Source organism: Ranitomeya imitator, chromosome 5 (assembly GCF_032444005.1).
Source record: "Ranitomeya imitator isolate aRanImi1 chromosome 5, aRanImi1.pri, whole genome shotgun sequence".
Lineage (NCBI taxonomy): Eukaryota > Metazoa > Chordata > Amphibia > Anura > Dendrobatidae > Ranitomeya > Ranitomeya imitator.
Window position 1 is genome coordinate 480,526,127 of NC_091286.1, and position 14,408 is coordinate 480,540,534.

General features: G+C 48.2%; 1 protein-coding gene across 4 annotated transcripts in view; it reads left to right on the forward strand.

The window, feature by feature from the left end:
• Window positions 1–14,408, forward strand: part of GOLIM4 (golgi integral membrane protein 4) — a 141,737-nt gene that overhangs the window by 116,277 nt on the left and 11,052 nt on the right. For all 4 annotated transcript variants that reach the window (XM_069727374.1, XM_069727377.1, XM_069727373.1 and 1 more), the window contains one exon: window positions 100–174. In XM_069727374.1, the coding sequence (XP_069583475.1) occupies window positions 100–174 (75 nt within the window). The remainder of the gene's footprint in view (window positions 1–99; window positions 175–14,408) is intronic.

Sequence of the window (14,408 nt, forward strand, 5' to 3'; positions counted from 1 at the left end):
TACATGGGCCTTACGGTCATTTTATGATCACATTGTTTCCTATGGAGGATATCTTAGTTGGGGGTGTATGCCATATATGATCATTTGTCTCGTCTGTAGGTCCAGGAAGATCTAACAGAGGAAAGAAAAAGAGAACAGAATGCAGAAGAACCTTATGGGGAAAATGAAGAACATGTGAGTAGTGCATAAAGAGTATATCCAGCTTTTACTTTATTATAAACAGCTGAAAATGTTGTCAAAAACAAAGTAACCCTCGTGTCGGCCTCCCAATCTTTGTTTATGATAGTCATTAGTGATTGCTGCAATCCAATGAGGCCAGTAGCCACAGCAGTCACATGCCGTACTATTGTATTGGGAGCCATGATGACAGTAATACAACATGTGACCTGTGAGGCCACTGATTGTCTGCAGGGTTCACGTTGGGAGGATGGTCTGTCCCCCAGTGTTTAAACTACAGGGCAAAAGAAGAGGATGATTATTATTTTTTACTATTTGTTGTTGGTATTTCTTCATGCAAAAAGTTATCAAACCTCTTTTCTCCATCGCCTTTCATTGGGGGACACAGGAACCATGGGTGTATGCTGCTGCCACTAGGAGGCTGACACTATGCAAATAAAAAAGTTAGCTCCTCCTCTGCAGTGTACACCCCACCGACAGGAAGTAGGATCTTCAGTTTAGCTTAGTGTCAGTAGGAGGTGGACACGGGTCTTTCATTAGACCCTTATCTACCTCAATGTGCGTCGTTTTCTTTCAGGTTTTTCCGGAGGGATACAGGGTGAGCAGTCACACCTGTAGTCCCACAAGCGGACTATGAGTACGGCGTGTACTGCCACCCCGTATCCTCATAGATCCCACACCAGGACCAAGATCCTAGCACACAAGCGTGCTTAGAAGTCCGGCCCTGGCTCCGTCCCCCACCCACTCGCCCACCAGAGCCTGTCGGTTGGAGGAGACGAGGACGTCCATCAGCTCCCTGGACGTCTGATACCTTCACCGGTTTGAGGTTAGTAACAGACGGCGTGGGATGTTTAGGTGAGTATTCCTGCTCCCCTTCCTCTGGGTCCTTCTCGGGGTGACATGGGAGAAGTCGTTTCTCCTTCGCGCGGCGGCCCTTTGGGTCCCACTATCTGGGCGACCGCACTACCCTTTTTGCTGCGGCCGCTCCTGTTCCCGTGTGGCGCGGAGGCCCTTCTGGCCGCCGCGCTGATTTTTACGGCGGCCGCCCCTTCGCATGGCGGCCGCGCTGCTTCCCCCGCACCGTCTCTGCAGCCGCACAGCCCCTTTGTGCTCAACTGTCGGCGGCCGCGCTGCACTGTCTAGGCAGCCGCACAGCCCCCTTTTTGCTGCGGCTGCTCCTTGCTCTGGGTGGCGCGGCGGCCCTACTGGCACCCGCGCTGTCTTTTTGCAGCGGCCGCTTCTCCCTTTCTGGCGCGCACACAGCCGCGCCGTTTTCCACCGGCGACCGCGCTTTTCTGTGGGGCCTGCAGGCAGCCGCGCTGCCTTTTCCTGCGGCTGCGCTCCTTTCTGTCTGCGGGCGGCCGCGCCGCTTCCTGGCTGCACTTCCACCGTCGCCGCGGCCCTCTCCGGCGGTCGCCGACTTCTAATTTAGGCCCCGGCTTCTCCCGGGGCCTACTTCCGGCCGTGACTCCGCCCACTTCCTTCTCTCCATCGGGCGGGCTTTTCTCCCGCCCGACTGGTTCATTTCGGCGCATTGGGGGACACAGCAGGCAGTACTGACACGGCGGTTAGCCCCGCGCACTTTCTCCTGTGCCCCCAAGTTTGTTTTTCGGCGCCAGGAACGCCTTGCCCCACTTCTTGCGGCTGCAGCTGGTCCCGGACTGAAGGGGCCAAACGGCAGTGTCCCAGAAGTCTGCTGTCTGTTTGCTTTTCTGTGTTAGAAGATGCACATCAGCGATGATCCTTATCAAGATCCTCCTCTGGGCAGCTATGCAGCTTTTCCGTCCGAAGATCGCTCCGCCTGTCGTGAGTAGCTCTGCTCTGCAGACCGACACTCCTCTGCCCTTCTGGCCCCTAACCTTCTGGTATTTCTGCTCTCTGTCAGACGTGTAGCAACTCCCTCCCAGGACCCTCCCGCTGTTCCGCTACAGAGCGAAAACTCCACTCCAGCCTGGGTGTCCTCTCTATCACAATCCATAGCGGATCTAACACGGGTGTCTAAAACCCTTGTGTCTGTGGTTGATAGGTTGCCCCTGCAGACTCCCGCAGTAGCCAACGGGTCGCAGGAGACTCCATCTGAGCCTTCCGTTATAGGTCGCAAAAGGTCCAGACAGGAACGCTGGTCTGAGTCCTTTTCCCATTCCATTTCGCCCCACGGTCCTTCCTGCGGTCGGCTTCCCCCCGGTCCTCCCCTGCGTCAGGCGAGGCTTTCTCTGATGCGCCTTCGTAGGATATTTCGGCGCTGGATTTGAACCAAATCCATGAGGGATATGGTTGAGTACCTCATTGGAGCGATAAATCAGACCTGTGGCATCAAAGATTCCGCTACGGAACCCGCAGACCAGGCGGTTTCGTTTAGACGGGCTAAACCACCTTCAAAGGTTTTCGCTCCTCACCCTGATTTAGAGGAAATCATGACGAGAGAAGGAGAGAATCCGGCCAGACGCTTTCAGAGAGGAAAGCGCCTTGGCGTTTTATCTCTTTTCTCCGGAGCTCACCGCTAATTGGACTTCCCCCTCGGTGGATCCTCGGGTTTCCAGGCTGTCGAGAGACCAACACTGTCCTTTCTCTAGCTGGCGGAGCATCTCTGAAGGATTCTAATGATAATCATAGAATCCTTTGCGAAGTATCCAAATGGGCCAAACAGCTCCGTCAGGGCATCCCGGACGGGGCTCCACCCAGACAGCTAGCTGAGCTTGCTAGCCAGATTTCTCTTGTAGGTGAATACCTGGCCTCCGCTTCCCTGGATGCCGCGTCTTGTGCGACTCAGGCTTCCAGCAATGCTGTTCCCTCCCGTCGGACCATTGGCTCAAGGCCCGGCAGGCGGATTTGTCTTCCAAAAAGTCACTTACCAGCCGACCTTTTTCAGGGTTCACGCAGCAAAGGCCACAGGCACGTCCAGAGAAGAACAGGGTATTTTTTTTAGACCCACTCCTTCCTGGCGTTCTCGCTACTCCCAAGGTATATCCTCCAGGTCTAGGACTGGAAGATCCACCTCGGCATGACTCTCGTCTAGACCTCAGCCCACTTCCCAGGCTGGGCGGCTGTCTCCTCTTCCTCAGGGACTTCTGGATCTCCTCAGTAGAGGGCACATGGGTCAGGGAAGTTGTATCCTCGGGATACAAGATAGAGTTCGTTTCACGACCCTGGGATCGTTTCTTTGAATCCCGACCTCCAAGAGACCCTGCTCTAGTTCCGGGTTTCTTCGCAACCATTGCTTCTCTTCTCAAAGCCGGGGGTAATTTTTCCCGTCCCAGAAGAAGCACGGTTCACAGGTTTCTACTCTAATCCTTTGTGTGACCGATAAAAGAAGGCAAGGTTCATCCCATTCTGGATCTCAAATTGCTGAACAGGAGAATTCATCTGAGACTCCTCAGGATGGAATCCTTTCATTCAGTAATTGCTTCCATGGAGGCTCAAGAATTTCTGTGTTCCGTAGATATTCAAGACGCCTACCTCCATGTCCCGATATTCCCAGGACATCATGGATTCCTGGGCTTTGCGGTGCTCCAGGACCCTTTTCAGTTTGTCGCCCTGCCGTTCGGTCTCGCAACTGCTCCCAGGGTTTTCACGAAGATCAGGGCGGCACTGATAGCCATCTTGAGGGTCGGGGGACTGGTACCTTTTCCGTACCTCGACGGCATCCTCATCAAGGCTCCGTCCTTTTTCTCAGGCTCGCGAGAGCCTCCATCGTCCTTGACACTAGCCGTTTCGGGTGGTTTGTCGACAAGAAGAAATCCTGTCTTGTTCCCTCGCAGCGCCTCCTTTTTTTCTGGGCATGCTCTTCGACACTCGTCAGTTCAAAGTCTTCCTTTCCCGAGGGTAAGAGATCCGTCCTTCGTCGGGACGTACACTTGCTCCAGGGTCCTCGGCTTCCCTCTTTCCGATCGGCCATGAAGGTCCTGGGGAGGATGGTAGCAACATTGGAAGCGACACCCTTTGCCCTATTTCATTCACGTCCTCTTCAGCAGGCCATCCTGTCACAGTGGGACAGGTCTGTCTTGTCCCTGGATCGACCAATCCATCTCTCTCCCCGGGTCAATCGGTCCCACAACTGGTGGCTGACGTCACCTCTCATCTCCCAGGGCAGGTCCTTCCTTCCAGTTTTCTGGCAAGGTGGTGAAGATGGACGTCAGCCTGCTCGGCTAAGGCGTGGTGTTTCGCCACCTGACTGTTCAGGGTCGTTGGTCGGCGCAGGAGTCTTCTTGGCCGATCAATGTGCTTGAGATTCGGGCCATCTTTCTCTCCCTTCGCCACCGGGAAAGGATTCTCAGGGGTCTACCTATCCGAATCTCGGCGGACACCGCCACGGAGGTGGCATATCAACCATCGGGGGAGACACTGAGTTCCTTGGTCGAGGTATCCAAAATCCTCCTCCGGGCAGAGGCAATGGTTCCGGTGATATCCGCAGTGCTTATCCCCGGTGTCGACAATTGAGCCGCCAACTTCCTCAACCGCGAGGGCCTCTCGGCAAGGAAATGGTCCTTGCATCAGGGGTTCTTACATCAGCCTGGTCTTCGATGGGGGACTCCGGACGTGGACCTCATGGCGTCCCGAATGAACATGGTGTTCGTTTCCTGGTCTCGCGACCCTCTCGCAGTGGGCATCGACGCTCTGGCCATTCCTTGGTCGCAGTTCGTGCTCCCCTATCTATTCCCATTCTTCCCTTGCTTCCCAAGCCGTTGAAAGGGATCAAGGCGGAGGGGTGCCGGTCATTCTGATCGCCCCGGATTGGCCCAGGAGAGCTTGGTTTGCGGAGATCGTCAATCTTCTCGCGGACGCCCCCTGGTGCCTTCCAGACAGTCCCGATCTGCTGTCTCGGGGTCCGATCTGCCACCCAAATTCTCGGTCGTTCAGTTTAACGGCGTGGATGTTGAGTCCGCTGTTCTAAGAGCGTCTGGCCTTTCGGACTAGGTGATTCTCACCATGATCCAGGCTCGGAAGCCTTCGTTTTCCCAGACTCTACTATCGTACCCATCTATGTCCTTTTCCCTGCCTTCCATCTTGGCCTTCCTCTAGGCAGGACTGGATTTGGGCCTTGCCCGGAGTTCCCTCAAGGGCCAGATTTCTGAGCTTCCCATCCTTTTTCAGAAGACTTTAGCTTCTCGGCCACAGGATAAGACCTGCCTTCAAGGAGCAGCCCATGCTGTCCCTCCGTATAGGGCCCCTGTGGATTCATGGGGTTTTAAACATGGTACTGGACGTTCTGAGGTTTCCCCATTTGAGCCTCTCAGAACTGACAGGGGAATCTCCCTATCTTGGAAGGTGGCCTTTTTTTGTGGCCATCACTTCTATCCGCGCGTTTCCGAATTGGCGGCCCTTTCTTGCCGACCTCCGTTCTTGGTCATTCACCAGGACAAGGTGGTCCTCAGACCTCCTTCTTTCCTTCCTAAGGTGGTTTCCACCTCCAACGAGGACGTCGTTCTACCTTCCTTTTGCCCAGCTCCGACTCATCCTCTGGAGCGATCGTTGAAAAAGCTGGACCTCGTCACGGCAGTGAGGATCTACCTGGATAGAACGTCCACTTTCCGGAAGACAGGTTCTCTCTTCGTCATTCCTGATGGCACGCGCAGAGGCCAACTGGCTTCTAAGGTGACTATTGCCCGCTGGATCAGAACGGCAATTCTGGAGGCTTACCGGGTCAAGAACAGAGTGCCCCCTCCTGGGATCAAGGCTCACTCTACCCGGGCAGTCGGCGCCTCCTGGGTGGTGCACCACAGGGCTTCCGTCCTACAGCTTTGCAAAGCGGCAACTTTCTTCCATCCACATGTTCGCCAAATTTTACAAGGTGCATACCTATGCTTCGGCGGACGCCAGCCTGGGCAGAAGGATCCTGCAGGCGGCAGTGGTGAGTCCTCTGACCTGATGGAAGTCTGTTTTTCCCACCCCAGGGACTGCTTTGGGACGTCCCATGGTTCCTGTGTCCCCCAATGAAAGGCGATGGAGAAAACAGGATTTTTGGTTGCTTACCGTAAAATCTGTTTCTCTGAGCCTTCATTGGGGGACACAGCACCCTCCCAAGTTGAACAGCTCTGTTTATTGTGTTATACTGTTTACGTTTGAGTTCTTTGAACACTCTTTGAGTGTTTGAAACTGTTAATCTGTGGAGCGCTGCGGCATTTGTTGGCGCTATATAAAGTTTATTATTATTATTATATTATTATTATTTCTCTTTTACACGTTGCTTCTCCTACTGCTTTCTCACTAACTGAAGATCCTACTTCCTGTCGGTGGGGTGTACACTGCAGAGGAGGAGCTAACTTTTTTATTTGCATAGTGTCAGCCTCCTAGTGGCAGCAGCATACACCCATGGTTCCTGTGTCCCCCAATGAAGGCTCAGAGAAACAGATTTTACGGTAAGCAACCAAAAATCCTGTTTTTGCCATTTTGTATGGTTTCCGTATTCCACAATACTGTATGCTGCTATGAACACAATACCGGATTGACGTAGCGAGCAGAGCAAGCAGTGTACGTGTTCATAGATCGTCTTCTATCTGTTTAATTCAAACTATATTATTTTTTTTTGTTCTGTCATAATAACTTTCAAAATAGAAAATGTCCTCCTCCTCCTCTTGTTAGCATAAAAGGGTATTTCTAACACCAAAGCCAAGAGTCTGGCATTGTGCGAGGTCTGCTCTGTCATTGTCTTCATTCCCCTCTGCTGTCTTCCATGATCACTGCTTGTCTTGGTCAGGAGGTAAATAACGCTTACTACTCTACAGGCTGTGAAATAATGTGGGCAAAAGTATTGGGAAACCTACCCATTCCACCTACAGGAGCTTTATGACCTCTTATTATCAATCCTTTGTTTCCAGCTAAAACAGTGAGTTGCTTTGGGTCTTAAACGCTTCCACTTTTGAATAATACCACTCTTAGTGGATTGTGGAATATTTAGGTGGGAAACCATTTCATGAACTGACTTGTTATAATGGTGGCATCCTATTACAGGACCACGCTGGTATCTGTAAGCTCTGTACAAGGAGCCATTGTTTCACTTATATTTATAACTAGCTGAAGAGCCCGGCGTTGCCTGGGCATAGTAAATATCTGTGGTTAGTTATTGCACCTCACTCCTCTTATTTTCCCATCACGCCTCTAATTTTCCCCCTCACTCCTCTCATTCCCCCTTAACACTTGTCATTTCGACCTTACATCTGTCATTTTCCGATCACTCCACTATTTTCCCTCACTCCTCTCATTTTGCACTCACACCTTTTCATTTTCACCTCACACCTTTCATTTTCACCTCAGTATATACATGTTTGTCATCTCCCTTATATATAGTACTAGCTATTGAACCCGTTCTACGCCCGGGTGGCAAGCATTTATATTGGTATATGGTCTCCATCATGTGCTGCTGCCATCCTGCGCCCGTTCTGTCATGTGCTGCTGCCATCCTGCGCCCGTTCTGTCATGCGCTGCTGCCATCCTGCGCCCGTTCTGTCATGTGCTGCTCCCATCCTGCGCCCCCGTTGTCATGCGCTGCTGCCATCCTGCGCCCGTTCTGTCATGTGCTGCTCCCATCCTGCTGCTAAAGCAATTGTTACCATCCACCTCTCGTGTCTCCCCTTTTCCCCATAGTTTGTAAGCTTGCGAGCAGGGCCCTCAGTCCTCCTGGTATCTGTTTTGAACTGTATTTCTGTTATGCTGTAATGTCTATTGTCTGTACAAGTCCCCTCTATAATTTGTAAAGCGCTGCGGAATATGTTGGCGCTATATAAATAAAAATTATTATTATTATATTATTATTATATCCTGCGCCCATTATGTCATGCGCTGCTGCCATCCTGCGCCCGTTCTGTCATGTGCTGCTGCCATCCTGCGCCCGTTCTGTCATGTGCTGCTGCCATCCTGCGCCCGTTCTGTCATGTGCTGCTGCCATCCTGCGCCCGTTCTGTCATGTGCTGCTCCCATCCTGCTGCCATCCTGCGCCCGTAATGTCATGTGCTGCTGCCATCCTGCGCCCGTTCTGTCATGTGCTGCTGCCATCCTGCGCCCGTTCTGTCATGTGCTGCTGCCATCCTGCGCCACTATTGTATTATATGCCCCCGTATGCTGCTGCCATATAGAAAAAAAAAAAATACCATACTCGCCTATCGTCCGGCTCCACTGCAGGTGTGTCTTCAAGAAAATGGCGCCGGAAAGCGCGGACTGCGCAGGCGCCGATTCCGGCAGCAGGAATCGGCGCCTGCGCAGTACGCGCTTTCCGGCGCCATTTTATTGAAGACACTGCCGGAAAGCGCGTACTGCGCAGGCGCCGATTCCGGCACCAGGAGGAGAAAGAGAATGGCGGCGGAAATGCCGTAAGTAACAAATAGCTGTGGCATGAAGTGCCACAGCCTCATGGCACAGCAATTTGTTACTTACGCCAGTTCCGGCGCCATTGTCTTGCTTCTCCTGGTGCCGGAATCGGCGCCTGCGCAGTACGCGCTTTCCGGCGCCATTTTATTGAAGACACTGCAGTGTGTCTTCAATAAAATGGCGCCGGAAAGCGCGTACTGCGCAGGCGCCGATTCCGGCACCAGGAGGAGAAAGACAATGGCGCCGGAACTGGCGTAAGTAAAAACTTTCTGTGCCGGGCGCACACACGGCGCCCCCGTGCTCCCGACCCCCTGCTCTCGGCGGCATCTCCCCGTGCTCTCGACCCCCTGCTCTCGGCGGCATCTATAATGTAACGCTGGGAGCGTCGCGCCTGCGCAGTCTATTAAGGCTTCGGACAGAGTGACGCTCCCATCGTTATATTATAGATACACCTGTATGTCATCTCCTGTATATAGTATATACCTGTATGTCATCTCCCCTGTAAATAGTATATACAGTCATGGCCAAAAGTATTGACACCCCTGCAATTCTGTCAGATAATACTCATTTTCTTCTTGAAAATGATTGCAAACACAAATTATTTGGTATTATTATCTTTATTTAATTTGTATTAAATGAAAAAACACAAAAAGAATTGTCCTAAAGCCAAACTGGATATAATTCCACACCAAACATAAAAAGGGGGTGGACAAAAGTATTGGCACTGTTTGAAAAATCATGTGATTCTTCTCTAATTTGTGTAATTAACAGCACCTGTAACTTACCTGTGGCACCTAACAGGTGTTGGCAATAACTAAATCACACTTGCAGCCAGTTGACATGGATTAAAGTTGACTCAACCTCTGTCATATGTCCTTGTGTGTACCACATTGAGCATAGAGAAAAGAAAGAAGACCAAAGAAAGTCTGAAGACTTGAGAAACCAAATTGTGAGGAAGCATGAGCAATCTCAAGGCTACAAGTCCATCTCCAAAGACTTGAATGTTCCTGTGTCTACCGTACGCAGTGTCATCAAGAAGTTTAAAGCCCATGGCACTGTGGCTAACCTCCCTAGATGTGGACGGAAAAGAAAAATTGACAAGAGATTTCAATGCAAGATTGTGTGGATGTTGGATAAAGAACCTCGACTAACATCCAAACAAGTTCAAGCTGCCCTGCAGTCCGAGGGTACAACAGTGTCAACCCGTACTATCCGTCGGCATCTGAATGAAAAGGGACTGTATGGTAGGAGACCCGGAAAGATCTCACTTCTTACCCCGAGACATAAAAAAGGCAGGCTGGAGTTTGCCAAAACTTACCTGAAAAAGCCTAAAACGTTTTGGAAGAATGTTCTGTGGTCAGATGAGACAAAAGCAGAGCTTTCTGAGCAAATGCATCAACATAGAGTTTACAGGAGAAAAAAAAGAGGCATTCAAAGAAAAGAGCACGGTCCCTACAGTCAAACATGGTGGAGGTTCCCTGATGTTTTGGGGTTGTTTTGCTGCCTCTGGCACTGGACTGCTTGACCGTGTGCATGACATTATGAAGTCTGAAGACTACCAACAAATTTTGCAGCATAATGCAGGGCCCAGTGTGAGAAAGCTGGGTCTCCGTCAGAGGTCATGGGTCTTCCAGCAGGACAATGACCCAAAACACACTTCAAAAAGCACTAGAAAATGGTTTGAGAGAAAGCACTGGAGACTTCTATGGTGGCGAGCAATGAGTCCAGACCTGAATCCCATAGAACACCTGTGGAGAGATCTAAAAATGGCAGTTTGGAGAAGGCACCCTTCAAATATCAGGGACCTGGAGCAGTTTGCCAAAGAAGAATGGTCTAAAATTAAAGCGGAGCATTGTAAGAAACTCATTGATGGTTACCGGAAGCGGTTGGTCGCAGTTATTTTGGCTAAAGGTTGTGCAACCAAGTATTGGGCTGAGGGTGCCAATACTTTTGTCTGGCCCATTTTTGGAGTTTTGTGTGAAATTATCAATGTTTTGCTTTTTGCTTCATTCTCTTTTGTGTTTTTTCATTTAAGACAAATTAAATGAAGATAATAATACCAAATAATTTGTGTTTGCAATCATTTTCAGGAAGAAACTGTGTATTATCTGACAGAATTGCAGAGGTGTCAATACTTTTGGCCATGACTGTACCTGCTGTATGTCATCTCCTCCTGTATATTGTATATACCTATGTGTCATCTCCTCCTGTATATAGTGTATACCTGTATGTCATCTCTTCTGTATATACTATATACCTGTATGTCATCTCCTCCTATATATAGTATATACCTGTATGTCATCTCCTGTATATAGTATATACATGCTGTATGTCATCTCCTCCTCTATATACCTATGTGTCATCTCCTCTTTTATATAGTATATACCTGTATGTCATCTCCTCCTGTATATAGTATATACCTGTAAGTTATCTCCTGTATATAGTATATACCTGTGTCATCTGCTTCTGTATATAGTATATACCTGTCATCTCTTCCTGTATATAGTATGTACCTGTATGTCATCTCCTCCTGCATATAGTATATACCTGTGTCATCTCCTCCTGTATTTAGTATATAGCTGTGTCATCTGCTCCTGCATATAGTATATATCTGTGTCATCTGCTCCTGTATATAGTATATATCTGTGTCATCTCCTGTATATAGTATATACGTGTCATCTCCCCTGTATATAGTATATACCTGTGTCATCTCCTCTTTTATATAGTATATACCTGTATGTCATCTCCTCCTGTATATAGTATATACGTGTGTCATCTCCTCCTGTATATAGTATATACCTGTAAGTCATCTCATCCTGTATATAGTATATACCTGTAAGTCATCTCATCCTGTATATAGTATATACCTGTGTCATCTCCTCCTGTATATAGTATATACCTGTGTCATCTCCTCCTGTATATTGTATATACGTGTCATCTCCCCTGTATATAGTATATATGTGTGTGTCATCTCCTCCTGTCTATAGTTTATACCTGTGTCATCTCCTCCTGTGTATAGTATATACCTGTATGTCGTCTCCTCCTGTATATAGTATATAAGTGTCATCTCCTTCTGTGTATAGTATATACCTGTGTCATCTCCTCCTGTATATAGTACATACCTGTGTCATCTCTCCTGTATATAGTATATTCATGTGTCATCTCCTCCTGTATATAGTATATACCTGTGTCTCATCTCCCCTGTATATAGTATATATCTGTATGTCATCTCCTCCTGTATTAGACCGCGTTCACACATTATTTGGTCAGTACTTTTACCTCCATATTTCTAAGCTAAATTGGCAGCCTGATAAATCCCAAGCCAACAGGAAGCCCCCCCCCCCGGCAGTATATATTATCTCACACATACACATAATAGACAGGTCATGTGAGTGACAGCGGCCGTATTTCCTATATGGTACATTTGTTGCTCTTGTAGTTTGTCTGCTTATTAATCAGATTTTTATTTTTGAAGGATAATACCAGACTTCTGTGTGTTTTAGGGCAAGTTTCATGTGTCAAGTTGTGTGTTGAGTTGTATGTGGCGACATGCATATAGCGAATTTTGTGAGATGAGTTTTGTGTGGCGACATGCATGTAGCAACTTTTTGTGTGTCGAGTTGCATGTGACAGGTTAGTGTAGCAAGTTGTGTGCAGCAAGTTTTGCGCTTGGCAAGTTTTGCGCTTGGCGAGTTTTATGTGTGGTGCGTTTTGTGTGAGGCAACTTTTGCATGTGTTGCAACTTTTGTGCATGTGGCAATTTTTCCGCGTGTGCAAGTTTTGCATGTGGCGAGTTTTCCATGAGGTGAGTTTTGCACGTGTGGCGAGTTTTCCATGATGTGAGTTTTGCGCGTGGCGAGTTTTGAACGGCGACTTTTATGTGGCGCGGTTGGTGTATGTGTGGTGAAATGTGTGCTGAGGGTGGTATATGTGTTCAAGCACGTGGTAGTGTGTGACGCATTTTGTGTGTGTGTTCATATCCCCGTGTGTGGTGAGTATCCCATGTCGGGGTCCCACCTTAGCAACTGTACGGTATATACTCTTTGGCGCCATCGCTCTCACTCTTTAAGTCCCCCTTGTTCACATTTGGCAGCTGTCAATTTGCCTCCAGCACTTTTCCTTTCACTTTTTCCCCATTATGTAGATAGGGGTAAAATTGTTTGGTGAATTGGAACGCGCGGCGGGGTTAAAATTTCGCCTCACTAATTAGCCTATGACGCTCTCGGGATCCAGACGTGTGACTGTGCAAAATTTTGTGGCTGTAGCTGCGACGGTGCAGGTGCCAATCCCGGATATACACACACACACACACACACACACACACACACACACACACACACACACACACACACACACACACACACACACACACACACACATTCAGCTTTATATATTAGATGGCAGACAACATGGGGAGGGGCTGGATCTTCTATACCTGAGGCAATGGGACGCAATGAGAGACCTGAATTCAGTGATTAAGATGTGGGCTAATACTTTGTCCATATAGTGTATATGACCATACAGTTAGGGTTTGTGCACACATAGCAAATCTGGTGCGTTTTTGCCATGCAGATTTGCTAGCAAACCCTGAAGCAATCCTGATGCCAGCAAAGTAAATGAGAAACCTGAAGTGTTACGCACACGTTGGGTATGTTTGACTTGCGGATTCAGTGCAGAAAATAATCTTCAGCATGTCAATTCTCTGTGAGTTTTTGCTTTTTTCACCATTGTCCTCTCTGAAATCAGGCAAAAACACGCTTTTTTGCAGCTGCTTTTTCCTGCCAAGAGATGCAGAAATGGTTCAGAAATTTCTGCATCCGTTTACTCAACGTGTGCACATAGCCTAAGGGTATGCCAACACGTTGGGTATTTTCAGGCTGTTTTTCTACACTAAAAACCAGAGTGTTGGCAAGAAAACCCTGCATATAGATCTCACATTTTTTACTACTTTGTGATGCATTTTTACTTTTGCTTTTTTTCATCTTTTTGAATGGGTGAAAAACGCTTCATAAACATAAAACTATTGGCATTCTGTGGTTAGAAAAAAAAAAAAAAAAAAAACCACCGCGACTGAAAAGATGCAAACAAAGTTGAACTAAATGAAGGACAAAAGCGCAATAGGGTCTTATCCAAGTAACACTTGGAAGGAAAGGTAAATGTGCTCACCTTTATAGGGTTGTGTGTGACACAACCACTGATAAGACTGCAGCTTCCATACGGCAGTGTCAGGGAAAAACGTCGACTCCTTCTGGACAGCCATACTTATGTATGTTTGTGTAGAAGAAGCAGTCAGCGTGAAACGCGTTGACAGTAAACCAGCGTTTTATACCCGATCGCGGATGTCATTTTTCCAGTAAGTGAAGAATACTTCCATTACCCTGACATTTTTTACCAAACAAAATAAAACGCACCATGTGAATGAGATTTTAGAAATCTCATTTATTTTGCTGCCCCTATGAAATTTTTTTCCACCCGAAAAAATGTGCAGAAAAAAAAACTGCTAAAAAAATGCTGTTTGTGAGCATAGCCTAATACTAATTGGTGTGTAAATAGCCAATTTATTCAATGACCGCCAATACGCCTTTTAACTGACCTTACATATAAGAGAATATCCTCCCCATACAGATGACAATCCAGCATCTGTCGGCTGTACACTATAGCTGACAACTTGCTGCATCAGCCACGATCAGTATTTGCACCGTCTAAATCTGTTTAACCCCTTAGATGCTGCTGTCAATAGTGACTACATCATTATAAATGGTTAACAGAGTGTGGGGGCTTCTTCTTTATCCCAATTGGTGCTCTCAGATCATGATTGTGTTGTCCTGATGTTTGCTGTGGAAATTCATGACCAAATAGTGGCCTTAGAGTCTGCCGGCTGTAGTAATCTGTTCAGAAGTTTGAGGCATCTAGGTGGTAAAAATACACAT